Raw genomic sequence first — 11395 nt, 5'->3', positions numbered from 1 at the left:
CACCTAAATACGTACCTAGACAGTCGATGCTCTCAATTTACGCACGACTTTGGGTGGATAGATTAAGCTCCGTATATGTACCCTCAATTCAACTATTTAATCTGATCAACGGAGGAGTCAAGCCTTCCCACCTTTTTCTATCCAGCATTTAGCTGCCTAGATAACATTTCGTGGTACCCCGATGGCTATATTTGATGGCTAGGTAGGTACCAACGAGTAACGCAGCACACGTAACTCACCACATAATATGGAGAGAGAAAGAAAGCGACTCGCCAGAATATCGGGATCAAGCATAGAGGCATCGTAATGGTACTCATGATATATTTTAGCCCCATCCCTTTCCAATGGAGTAGGGTAGCGAAATGTACTTCTTGCCACATACTAAGTACAAACTAGCACCTAAGGCCAACATCACCTCTCTTGGAACCTTACGCAACACCTGCGAAGCGCTTTCCCACCCGTATCCGGCATGCGCCTTGACATCTCAATCAAGCATCAACTAAAGCGGTCTAGAATGATCTGTTTCACGTGCATTATACTCTGTACATAGTGAAATGTCGCGGGAGGTGTTGCGGCTTGTATATAGTAGTAGTTAATGGACGAGGTAGTTCTACCAACGGGGATGTGTCGATTAATATGTTATACTCAAACTTTTAAACGCCTACACACATAGCTGCATAGCTGGATACGGCATCTTTACACAAACGACCTGGTGAGGTGTTCAATATACTCATGTAGCACCAAGTGTTGAGCAGATAGGAAGTACCAGGTTCTGGATGGGCTAGCCAGCAGGCAACACGGAGTACGGTACCTACGTACCTAGCCTACCTATGTCGCACATCATGATTGTTGCCAAGGATCTAAGGTCGGCTTCCGCCCCACAGCACAAATTTTCCCTTTGACCCCAGCCATTTCGAGAAAAGAGCAACCCTCGATTTCCGCTATAAATACCTAGCTTGTGGCCTTCCGACTTTTAATTCTCCTTTTACTCTACTTTGTCTCTTTCAGGCCATCGAATTGCTCGCTATAGGACATGACAGGAGCAACATGCATTGAACTTGCCGGCACCTCACCACCGGATGAGGTTGGTTTGAATGATCAAGACATAGAGCAGTTGCTTTACGAGGCTGAAGATCGACTAAGACCCAGTAATGTCAAAGTCGATGCAGCTGGTGCCGTTGACTCGGCTGATGATGGTATAGACGCCACTTCAATACAGTATGTCTCAACAATTTTGCATCTTACTAGCATGCACTGTACCTTCGGAAAACTGACTTTATGTTGCCCAGTATCCCAAAATTGGCATCTGTGGATTCTCTGCGACCATATCTCTGGCAGCACGGGGATATCGCAGTTGTCGGTCCAGGACAAATCACGGAGAATCGCAAGGATATGCTACAGCCTAACAGGCACTTGGCTGGAGTCAATGCACCAAAATCAAGTTCCAAGGTAAGATTGGCTGCTTTGTATTTTGTCGTTATCGCATTCCTTCCAAAATGCCATGAGGAAATTTTATCCCATCGCGTGAGCGCTTGATGCAGTTTAACAACCCGTATTGGGTTGCGCTGTGCCAATGAGAGTACTTTTTTTTATCATAGTTACTCTGAGCATTTATACTATCTCATTGTTGTTTCGTGGTACCTCCTGAATCAGGACGAAAGCTAACACGGTTTTTTTTAAGGACAAACCTACGGCCGGCAGCGCTTGGTTCGATCTTCCGAAGACGGAGTTGACGACAGAATTCAGGAGGGACCTCCAGTTACTCCGAATGCGTTCGGTACTGGACCCAAAGAGGCACTATAAAAAGGAAGGCGGCAAAGCACATCCTCCTAAGTACTCTCAAGTGGGAACCATTATCGAAGGCCCAACAGAATTTTTCAGTAGCCGGATTGCAAAGAGAGATCGAAAGAAGACATTTGTTGAAGAAGCATTGGCTGTTGAGCGGGAAAACAAGCGATTTGAAGCTAAGTATAGGGACATTCAGACCCTAAAGCAGAGCGGCAAACGGTCCTACTACAACAAGTTGCGAGGGAGAAGGAACACCAAGATGAAGTGAATTATTAAGCCTCTCATGGACAAGCATTACGGTCCAGGCTTTACAAAGACAACTAATTCTGAAACCCTCTGAGAGGCACACACTTTGCTGTGGTCTGAGAATCCGCATCTAACGCTTGATCACTGCAACTGATCGGTCATTGGCAACCGTGCCTTAATATCATTGGTCACTGGTCGCCTCACCATGGGAGGTTCGTGTGAAAACATTCGCAACAGCTTGTATAACAAGCCTCTTCAGACGGGTGTTAATAGCAGCGCGTGGCGAAACGTGTCAAATATGGTACATACCTGCATGTCCATGGCAGCGGAGCGGCCAGCTTCGAGAACTTCCTCATGGTTCGGTTTGCCTTCTTGCAATATTGTGTCTAGCTCGTGCACATTTTTCCCCTGAAGAAGATGGTCGTCTCCACGGGGAGCAGGGGAAAGAACTGCATTGTTCGTTACCAAGCTAAGGGCCAAGACTCGGATACCGCAATGCCTGGCAACAACGATCTCTGGTACGGTTGACATGCCAACCACGTCCGCGCCGAGTTGGCGAAGCATACGGCATTCGGCTCTGGTCTCATAGCTGAGAAGTTCAGCATTGCATATTTGAGCATGGTACTAAAGTGATGACTTACCTAGGTCCCCCAACGAAAGCATATACACCTTCGTGCAGTCTCCTGCTTTGTGGGCGCACAATCGTGGCCCAGGCGTTGTGAACTTGGCAACGTAATTCCAGGTCGTAAGCATCTGATAGAGCAGGGAAACGAGGACCAAACTCTTCGGCATTTGGACCCCGTAGAGGGTGTGTTCCCGCCAGGCCAGCCAGGAATATGTGCTACGGTTATTCGTCAAGCATGTTTCTGAATAATATGATGGTAATATACTTACGTCATTTAGCAAAACGATGTCTCCTACCATATATTCAGGGTTCAGACCGCCGGCGGCATTGGTTACTACAAGCCCAGATATATTGTTAGCAACTGAACTATGTGCGCCTCGTGTTGCTGAGGTAGAGGATAACTGACAGATGATTGTATCGACTCCTAGGAGTTTGAAAACGCGTATAGGAAATGTAACATGGTCAATTGAATGCCCCTCATAGTAACTTTCTTGTAGTTAGTGAGCTGCGCGGTGTTGCCGCTGTTGTTGAACCTCACTGAGCACGGCCAACCATCAACACTGCAGGCACTTGTCCGTTGAGAAGTCCAAAAACCAGTTTCCCTGCATGCCCGGCGACTTCATAAATGAGTATATAACTTCAGACTGCCGAAATATATAGGGACGTTTACCTGTAGAGCGAGGGAAATGGGGTATAGAAGCATAGTCGAACTCGACTCGTGGCAAGCGATGAATTGTGCTCGCAAGCCCTCCCAAGCCAGAGCCACAGACTATTGCAACTTCAGGTGTCTTCAAAGACTCCGGCAAGCGATCTCTCAGAAATGACAACGTCTCACTTGCCTGCTGGAACGACAAGCTGCCGGATGGTGTCATTATGTCCTGAACTGAAAGGCTCGCCCTAGCTTTGGGATAGAAGTGATGAAAGTAGAATTTGTTAATCAGAGAGAGTTTCAATAAAAAAAGTTTGAACCTCTATGGCAGATGAATATATTGACCGCCCTGCTGTGTTCTTACAGGAAGAAAGTGCAATGGAATATTAGAAGAATGATTCCGCCCATATTAAGGAATCAACAATAGTATGTAGTTGCCGTTCGTTCAATAATATCATCATGTGATCGTTCAGGAACCCCGAGTAAAAATTAAGTCAAAGGCGGTCAAATACGTAGCCAATCATAAATGATATCATCCCATATTCTGCAGCAGGCCGGTGCAAAAAATGTTGCACGTAATTGTAGGAATTGTAGATACTCCGTACTATGCTACCTCTTTACGCGTTTTTGGTATCAAGAATACATCGCATCCATTCCTCATAGTTTTTGTTATCCACCATGTCGCTGTCTCTCAATCCTCGGCTTCTTTCATGGACTGGCAGGCAGTTACAGGTAGCCATCCCCCAGGTTTTCCGTCCCAGGCAGTGACAACATATTGATATCTGTTAGCTACTGGCATGTCCTAGAAACTACAGCACCCCGTCCGAGGCAGGTCATCGTATTAAGTCTCCGATTGAAATTCATCCCACGGAAGGCTCAGCTGAGTTACAAGCACCGTTAGCAAATCCTCCCACAGCCCCTTAAGACCACTCAAGGCTGACTTGCGATTAAATAGGCAAACATCCGAACTGCAAGTGAAACAATGGTCTGATTCCTATACTTTACCCGAACAGAAAATGACATGCACTGACACACGGTTAGGAAGGAACGCCTGGACAGCATTAACAGCAAGGCTCGACTGCCTAGGAGCGTCCAGGCTGTGTACCTACGACCCCTTCGGAGGAAGGCTGAATATGGACTTCCAGTCTGTGATCTCCAGTTGAGGTCTTACAGTGTACGAAACGTGGAATTTTTTGCCGATTTTGCTGTGCGAGCTGCCTATTACCTGAAGCTTCCTGTTTCCGGGCCAGTGCCCTTACCACGAATGGTTGAACGTTGGACTATGCCTCGAAGCAACTTCGTACACAAGAAAAGCCAAGAAAACTTCGAAAGAATAACACTTCGTCGGTTGATTCAAATTAAGGACGGCAATCCCCAGGTTGTACAAGCATGGCTAGCTTTCTTGCGCAAGCACGCATTCTATGGAGTCGGTATGAAAGCAAATGTCTGGGAACATGAAAGCCTTGGTATTATAAGCCTACTACTATTCATCCTAGCTTGGTTTTTTTTTTTTGACACAGCTAACTCAAATTTGAATACAGACGTGGCTGAGAGCATGGACAATACTCTCCCTGATGTTGAGAAGACACTTGAGCCTTACCTTGCCCAATTTGGTCAGCGAGAAGATACGAGATCGCAGGACTCGATTTCAGATACCTTGGACAACGAGCGGTTTGTTGCATACAGGGGCCCTTTAACTACAGTCCGCAGAGGTTAAATGCTCTGTTGTCGTATATCTTGTATATTATCATTGTTTTGTTTGTCTAAGGGTTTATGTTCGCAGTTCAAATTCATACTATTTCGTTATGCAGGGATTGGCTATGACCTTTTCTTTAATTCCCTTATGCAAACTGTATTTCATAGAATGCCATTATAACATTGGGCCTTTTTTTTTCCAGTATGATGTTTCTCAGTGTGCCTTGCCAGTGGAAATTAGATAAAATGTTTGTTTTACCCGCCGGTGTTCCCGTTGACGGCACGTGATATACCTTGTGTACGGGGTGCATGTGTTGAAATCTAGGTGAACACCGGTATATTCACTTAGCGGGCCCCAAGCCTTCATGTGGCTGTAAAGAAAGCCATGCATACTAACATGGGTCGCTGTGCGCACAACCTGACTAAGGCTCCCTGGATTAGCTCAAATTGTTTGCGATCAAAGTCCGTGCATTGGCAGTTGAATAGCCATTGTTCCCGAAGATGGAGTAGCTACCAAACTCCACGATCTCCCAGTATAACCCGAACGATATTCTCCGGAATTCAACCAACGGGCGTGCCGCATTTGGGAAATTACCTCGGCGCCCTAAGGGAATGGGTTCGGCTACAGAACAATGCGACAGAAGGGACGAATTTGTATTTCTCCATTGTTGATCTGCATGCGTTAACGGTACCCCAAGAAAAGGTTCAGTTGAGAAGATGGAGAAAGGAGGCATTTGCTACATTGATGGCCGTGGGCCTGGATCCAAGCCGCTCGACAATATTTTACCAATCTTCTGTATGTGATTTATCAACCTTGGAAGACTTCCCGCGCTGAATGACTGCTAGGTACAGGCACATGCGGAGTTGTTCTGGATATTGTGCACAGTAGCCTCCATGGGTTACTTGTCACGAATGACTCAATGGAAGGTGAGTGACCACGATGATGGGCAGAAGACACGATGATGGAATCATACCCCGAGAAATCGGAGGATATAGCCTCAATATTGACATCCAGCAGAGCAAACTCCAGTTGCCTGAGGACACAACCTTGGATAATTCGGCTGCTAGGTCAAGACTGCGGCTCGGTCTGTTCTCATATCCTGTTCTCCAGGCAGCAGACATACTAGTACATAGGTTTGGAGGCATCAACATGGAGTGTGGCCGTGAACTGATTTTGCCCAGGGCTACCCATGTTCCCGTCGGGGAAGACCAGAAACAACACCTCGAATTTTCTAGAAATATCGCGAATAGCTTTAACCACGTCTATGGGTCAGTGTTTCCGTCTCCAGAAGCACTTATATGTGAGTCTTGGATCATAACATGCGCCTTTTCCGGTATGTCGGAAGGTAGAAAATTAGCCTAATGACGCCTATGCTATAGCACCCGCGAAACGAGTCATGTCCCTCAAAGAGCCGACCTTAAAGATGTCAAAATCTCATGTCGACGAGAGGTCTCGAATTCTCCTCACTGATTCCCCTGACCAGATCCATAAAAAGCTTAGAGCGGCGCTCACCGACTCAGATACGACGATAACTTATGACCCCGTTCGCCGGCCGGGCGTCTCTAACCTTCTAGAGCTTCTTGGCCACTTTGAGGGAAAGTCATGCGAAGATTTAGCCTTGGAATTTCAGTCAACGAGTCTTCGGGCTCTAAAGGAAAACCTCGCCAGCCAAATCTCAAATCATCTACGGCCAATAAGGGATAAGTATCTCTCACTCATGGATGATAGGACTGGCTATCTAGATGATGTCTCAGAGCAGGGCTCTCAAACCGCTCGAGCGAACGCCGAGTTGACTATGAAACAAGTGAGGGAAGTCATGGGTTTATGAAAGCACTTCGTGATGCGCCCTGTCTTTCTGTTCTCGCTCTCTGCTTTGTTGTAGCCCCTTGTCTTCTCGCGCTCAGGCATTCCCTCATTGTGTATATGAGTTAGGTCTAATACGACGTGACTTGCCTTTGCTTCTGCATATCTGTATTATATATACTCTTTCCAAGGATGCAAACAGATCAGAAAAATCAATTAGCGTTACAACTAACAGACTTCCCCTATGTATTTTAAGTCACGCCCATGCCAGTAGGGCAAAACGATATACCGCTGGCATCTGGAGAACAGACAGAACAAAGACTGTATATTAACACTACCCTCTCAGACCAGCTGTTAGAAGAATATACAGACTTATGACTTTATACAGTCTGCTATAAATAGTCTCAGGTTAACTAAATCTAGACTTAACCCTGCAACCTTTATCATTCTGGTTCAGATATGTATAAATACCAAGTAAGGTAAAACTAGTTTCAAGACTTATAAGCTCTTATATTCATACTGGTAAGCTAAAATAACATACTATTGATATTTAAAGAATAAGTAGAATAAAGTCTGTATCTTAATATAACTCTCTCAGACTGGCTATCAGGAGAATGGGTAGATTGTAGAATTATAACTTCATATAGTCTGTTATAATTAGTCTTAAATTGACGAAACCTGGCCTCGAGCCTGTAATCTTTAAAATCCTGATTTAGGTATGTATAGATACCAAGTAGAATAAAACTAGCTTCTGGAGTTATAACCTGTCATGTTTATATCAGTAGGTCAAAATGATATACTGTTGGCATCTGCAGAATAGACGGAACGAAGACTGTATCCCAACATTTTATATGAGATCATTCATTAAGATCGTAAGTACACAATCGCCTTGGCAAGAAATACCCGCCGCTTGCATGTCTCTCCGGAAGCTCTTCACAAAGTATGTTGTTGGAGCAGACACTGATTGCAGCTCCGCTAGGCCCCGGAACTCCGCCTTTTTGCAACATGGTTTAGCCAACCAGATCTAAACCATAATGCTGCTGCCTAGGCCAGAAAATTATGCCAGTAAATACATAGGTAGGGAATAAAGGCATATTTTTAATGAGAGATTTTATATGCTAAAGTAGGCACGACCGACCCATGACGTCGGCTAATCATTTTTGATATGCGGAGTATTTTCTGGCATAGGCATACAGTGTTCATAACAAGTGGGCTGACTTGCGTTATCAAGCACCGCCAGCTTGAGGCCACACAATCGGCGCCTCGCTAACGGCATGCAAAATCAATACGACTATAAAATCAAATGTCTCAACCATGGACCTGCAGTAATATCCACATATCACTGACCTGTTGTAATTGGAGCTGGCCCTATATGACGAGATACAGCCAATGGGCCACGGCGTGTCGAAGATCAATCAAAAGCAGAAAGCTTTTGTCCACGTCCACGTCCTACATCTTGTGCAGGGCCATAACGCCAGATCAGAAGGGGCGGTGCAGGTAGAATTTGGTACCGACTTGACGATTATTTCTGGAATACTAGCAGAGATTAGGTACAAATATATGCCGCATGTGGCTAGGTGCCCTCTAATACATGGTCTTTCGCCAGATCTTGGATCGGTCACTCTTCCAATGACGAGATAGTGCATCTGTGTGCGCAGTACGGAGTACTGTGTACCTCTTGCTAAAATACAGCCGATAATAGGGGTAGTACGCAGTATGTACAGAGTAGCCCATTGCGAGAGTCTTTGGCCGTGACGATGGCGATGTTCTACTTTTCGAGGTAGCCGAGACTCCCGGAAAGGACAGGCCCAATCCGTCCACGCCGTTTTCGCCCAATAAGTTACAGTCATGCGCTTCTAACAATAGGTATCTGCCAAGAAAAGGTAATCTTTCGAATCCTAATAGTATGCCGTGTAGGATGCAGTCAGTATTCTATATGCAAAGTGGGTACTCCACTTTGTATGTAGTTTGCAGTAACAGAATTCCTTGCATACAATGTAATGAATGTTAATACAAAAGATCTCCATAAAATTCCATACATGCTTAGTGTCTACTCGGATCCACAAGTGATGACGACAACAGGATGATACTATTGCCCTGTCCGACAGTCCGGACCTCAGCCTAGTGGGGGCGCGGAGATCTAGGCGTGTCAACCTAAGCAGCCGACTAGTCCCGGTCCAACAAGAGCTGTGAACGAGATCGAGTCCACTAATCTACCTACTACTATGTTCCAGTATAAAAAGTAGCACCATGCCCCCTCTCACTAAATATGTGTGGAGTCTAAAAGTGCTACTTTCCTTCGCCAAAATCATAGACCATCTTAATTTACCTGTGCCACAACCAGATCCAGCCTTGGGCCTATTTTATTGCAGATATATCTAAGTGCTATACGAACAAACGGGTGAGCATTTTCTACATACCAGCCAGTTGAAGCAGCGGCGGTGAAATCAAACTGAATATCTGTTTCATAATACGATACGCTCCCAAACACGGGAGGTGGAATAACGTGCCCTAAGGGAGAGATAGAAGGGAGCCACAATGTGGAGAGTTTGGTCCTTTCTGGTTGTCGTCTCCCTCATTTCATTGGAGACAGCAAATGCCTTGACACTTCAGCAAAGAGAGATACCCGCGGTTGTGCCCTTAGATATCAAACGCAATGATGTGTCAGATCCAATGGCGAGAGACCGTGCCAGACGAAAACGAGACACAACAGCAATCAACCAAGCTCTTGACAATGAGGTATATGAGCTTGCTCTACAGTTCGGCTCTAAGTATGGCTGCTGATATTGATTCTCACAGGAAACGCTTTATTTCTGTAATGTAACGCTAGGAACGCCAAAGCAGAGCTTACGACTGGTTCTGGATACTGGAAGCAGTGATCTATGGTGCAATGCAGCTAATTCAACGCTGTGCTCTTCGTCCACAGATCCGTGCCGTACATCTGGCACCTATGACTCTAACAACTCCTCAACATACACATATGTCTCATCTGATTTTAACATTTCCTATGCGGATGGAAGCGGCGCGGCTGGGGTTTACGCAACTGACACTCTCCACATAGGAGGTGCGACTCTACAAAGCTTTCAGTTTGGTATTGGATATTCCTCCAGTTCCTCGGGTATGTGGATCCCATATACTCTGACTTGCAACAAATTCGGGGCGTCTGCGTCATTGTGCCATTAACTGACATCTGTTACCCATAGAGGGAGTTCTGGGCATCGGCTATACGTCAAATGAGGTTCAGGTTGGCCGCTTCGGTGAAAGTGCCTATCCTAACCTTCCTAGTGCAATGGTGAAGGATAATTTGATAAAGTCAAACGCCTACAGCCTCTGGTTAAACGACCTGAACGCAAACACCGGGTCTATTTTGTTCGGCGGCGTAAACACAAAGAAGTATCATGGTGAATTACAAACACTTCCCATCCAGAAAGTCGATGGGATTTATTCTGAATTCATCATTGCTCTCACGGGGGTCGCTTTCAGTTCGGGGTCAAGCAATCGCAATTACACTTCGGATGCGCTTCCGGCAGCTGTTTTGCTTGATTCTGGAAGTTCTCTTACATATCTTCCAGACTCTATCGTTGAAGACATCTATGATGATTTTGATGTCGTGTATGAACAGTCTTCTGGAGTTGGATATGTGCCGTGCAGCCTGTCGCAGAACAACACTAACATCACCTACACCTTCTCGTCACCTGCTATCACCGTCGGAGTCGACGAACTTGTTCTCGATGTAGGAGATCTCCTATTCCAGGACGGTGAACGTGCATGTATCTTTGGCATAGTCCCTGCCGGTGACAGTACGGCTGTTTTAGGAGACACCTTCTTGCGCAGTGCATATGTTGTTTACGATCTAGCGAATAATGAGATTTCCCTCGCCAACACCAATTTCGACGCCACGGGAGACAACATTCTGGAAATCGGGACTGGAGAAGACTCTGTTCCTGGGGCCACTAAAGTTGCTAATCCTGTCACAACAGTAGCAGCTGGTGGCTCTGGGGCAAGGATTGGTGGACCAACTGGTGCGATATTCACAGATATCCCATCAACAACTAGTAGTGGCGGTGCTGCGGCAGAGTTCACGGGTGTTCCGAAGCACTTAGCCATTGGTGCTGCTGCAATTGGATATATGCTGGCTCTCTAATTTTTTCCGATATGCCGATTTCAACGAAGACCTTGCTGATTATCCCCTTTCATGTCTGCTTGGCTTTTGTAGTGTATGCGTGTTAGTGATCTTGTCCGCTAATGCTTCTGTCTTCCGATACCCCTGGCTTTATGTTTCAAGCCCCTTTCTGTGTGGAGGATATTGATTTGATGTTGTGTTATATTAACCAGATTATCACGAAGCTTTTGCACGAGGTATATAAATATGTCATCTATGAAAATGGAATGGGGCCCAGGTTAAAATTGGATATGCCTTACGGTGGTAGGTCTGAGAGCCGAGAGATAGTATTGGCGTTGAAAATCAGCCCTTCTCCCAGGAGAATATTATTCTATCGGTATTGCACATATTACAAAGTACCTTGTCCGTAGATACGTATCGTATCGTATCATCTATCTACTACTTAGGATACCAATGAGGTATGAC

General features: G+C 45.7%; 4 protein-coding genes across 4 annotated transcripts; 3 read left to right on the top strand and 1 right to left on the bottom strand.

Moving 5' to 3' along the window:
• Positions 1–1033: 1033 nt before the first annotated feature.
• On the top strand, positions 1034–2056 carry BO94DRAFT_476387 (Fcf2 domain-containing protein; the record flags this gene model as incomplete). The annotated part of the gene is made up of 3 exons (XM_025608603.1): positions 1034–1218; positions 1290–1449; positions 1682–2056. 3 exons carry the CDS (start codon positions 1034–1036, stop codon positions 2054–2056), a joined length of 720 nt encoding a protein of 239 aa, XP_025462899.1.
• Positions 2057–2215: 159 nt separating this feature from the next.
• BO94DRAFT_578691 (purine-nucleoside phosphorylase) lies at positions 2216–3746 on the bottom strand (the record flags this gene model as incomplete). The annotated part of the gene is made up of 7 exons (XM_025615224.1): positions 3330–3746; positions 3198–3276; positions 3066–3145; positions 2929–2993; positions 2676–2875; positions 2344–2623; positions 2216–2287 (listed from the first exon to the last, which is right to left on the bottom strand). The coding sequence occupies exons 1-7, from the start codon at positions 3529–3531 to the stop codon at positions 2216–2218; spliced, it is 978 nt and encodes a 325-aa protein (XP_025462898.1). The 5' UTR covers positions 3532–3746.
• A 151-nt stretch (positions 3747–3897) lies between these two features.
• Positions 3898–7081, top strand: BO94DRAFT_578690 (tryptophanyl-tRNA synthetase). The gene is made up of 10 exons (XM_025615223.1): positions 3898–4040; positions 4098–4204; positions 4264–4293; positions 4350–4774; positions 4850–4979; positions 5538–5799; positions 5850–5930; positions 6022–6137; positions 6186–6304; positions 6384–7081. The coding sequence occupies exons 1-10, from the start codon at positions 3987–3989 to the stop codon at positions 6830–6832; spliced, it is 1773 nt and encodes a 590-aa protein (XP_025462897.1). The 5' UTR covers positions 3898–3986; the 3' UTR covers positions 6833–7081.
• A 1900-nt stretch (positions 7082–8981) lies between these two features.
• On the top strand, positions 8982–11277 carry BO94DRAFT_539426 (pepsin-like aspartic protease). Its single transcript, XM_025612703.1, has 3 exons — positions 8982–9546; positions 9607–9925; positions 10011–11277. The coding sequence occupies exons 1-3, from the start codon at positions 9346–9348 to the stop codon at positions 10949–10951; spliced, it is 1461 nt and encodes a 486-aa protein (XP_025462896.1). The 5' UTR covers positions 8982–9345; the 3' UTR covers positions 10952–11277.
• The last annotated feature ends 118 nt before the right edge of the window (positions 11278–11395 follow it).

This window comes from Aspergillus sclerotioniger, assembly GCF_003184525.1.
Source record: "Aspergillus sclerotioniger CBS 115572 chromosome Unknown BO94scaffold_36, whole genome shotgun sequence".
NCBI lineage: Eukaryota > Fungi > Ascomycota > Eurotiomycetes > Eurotiales > Aspergillaceae > Aspergillus > Aspergillus sclerotioniger.
The sequence above is the reverse complement of the archived record's forward strand: the minus strand, read 5'-3'. Positions and strand labels throughout refer to the sequence as shown.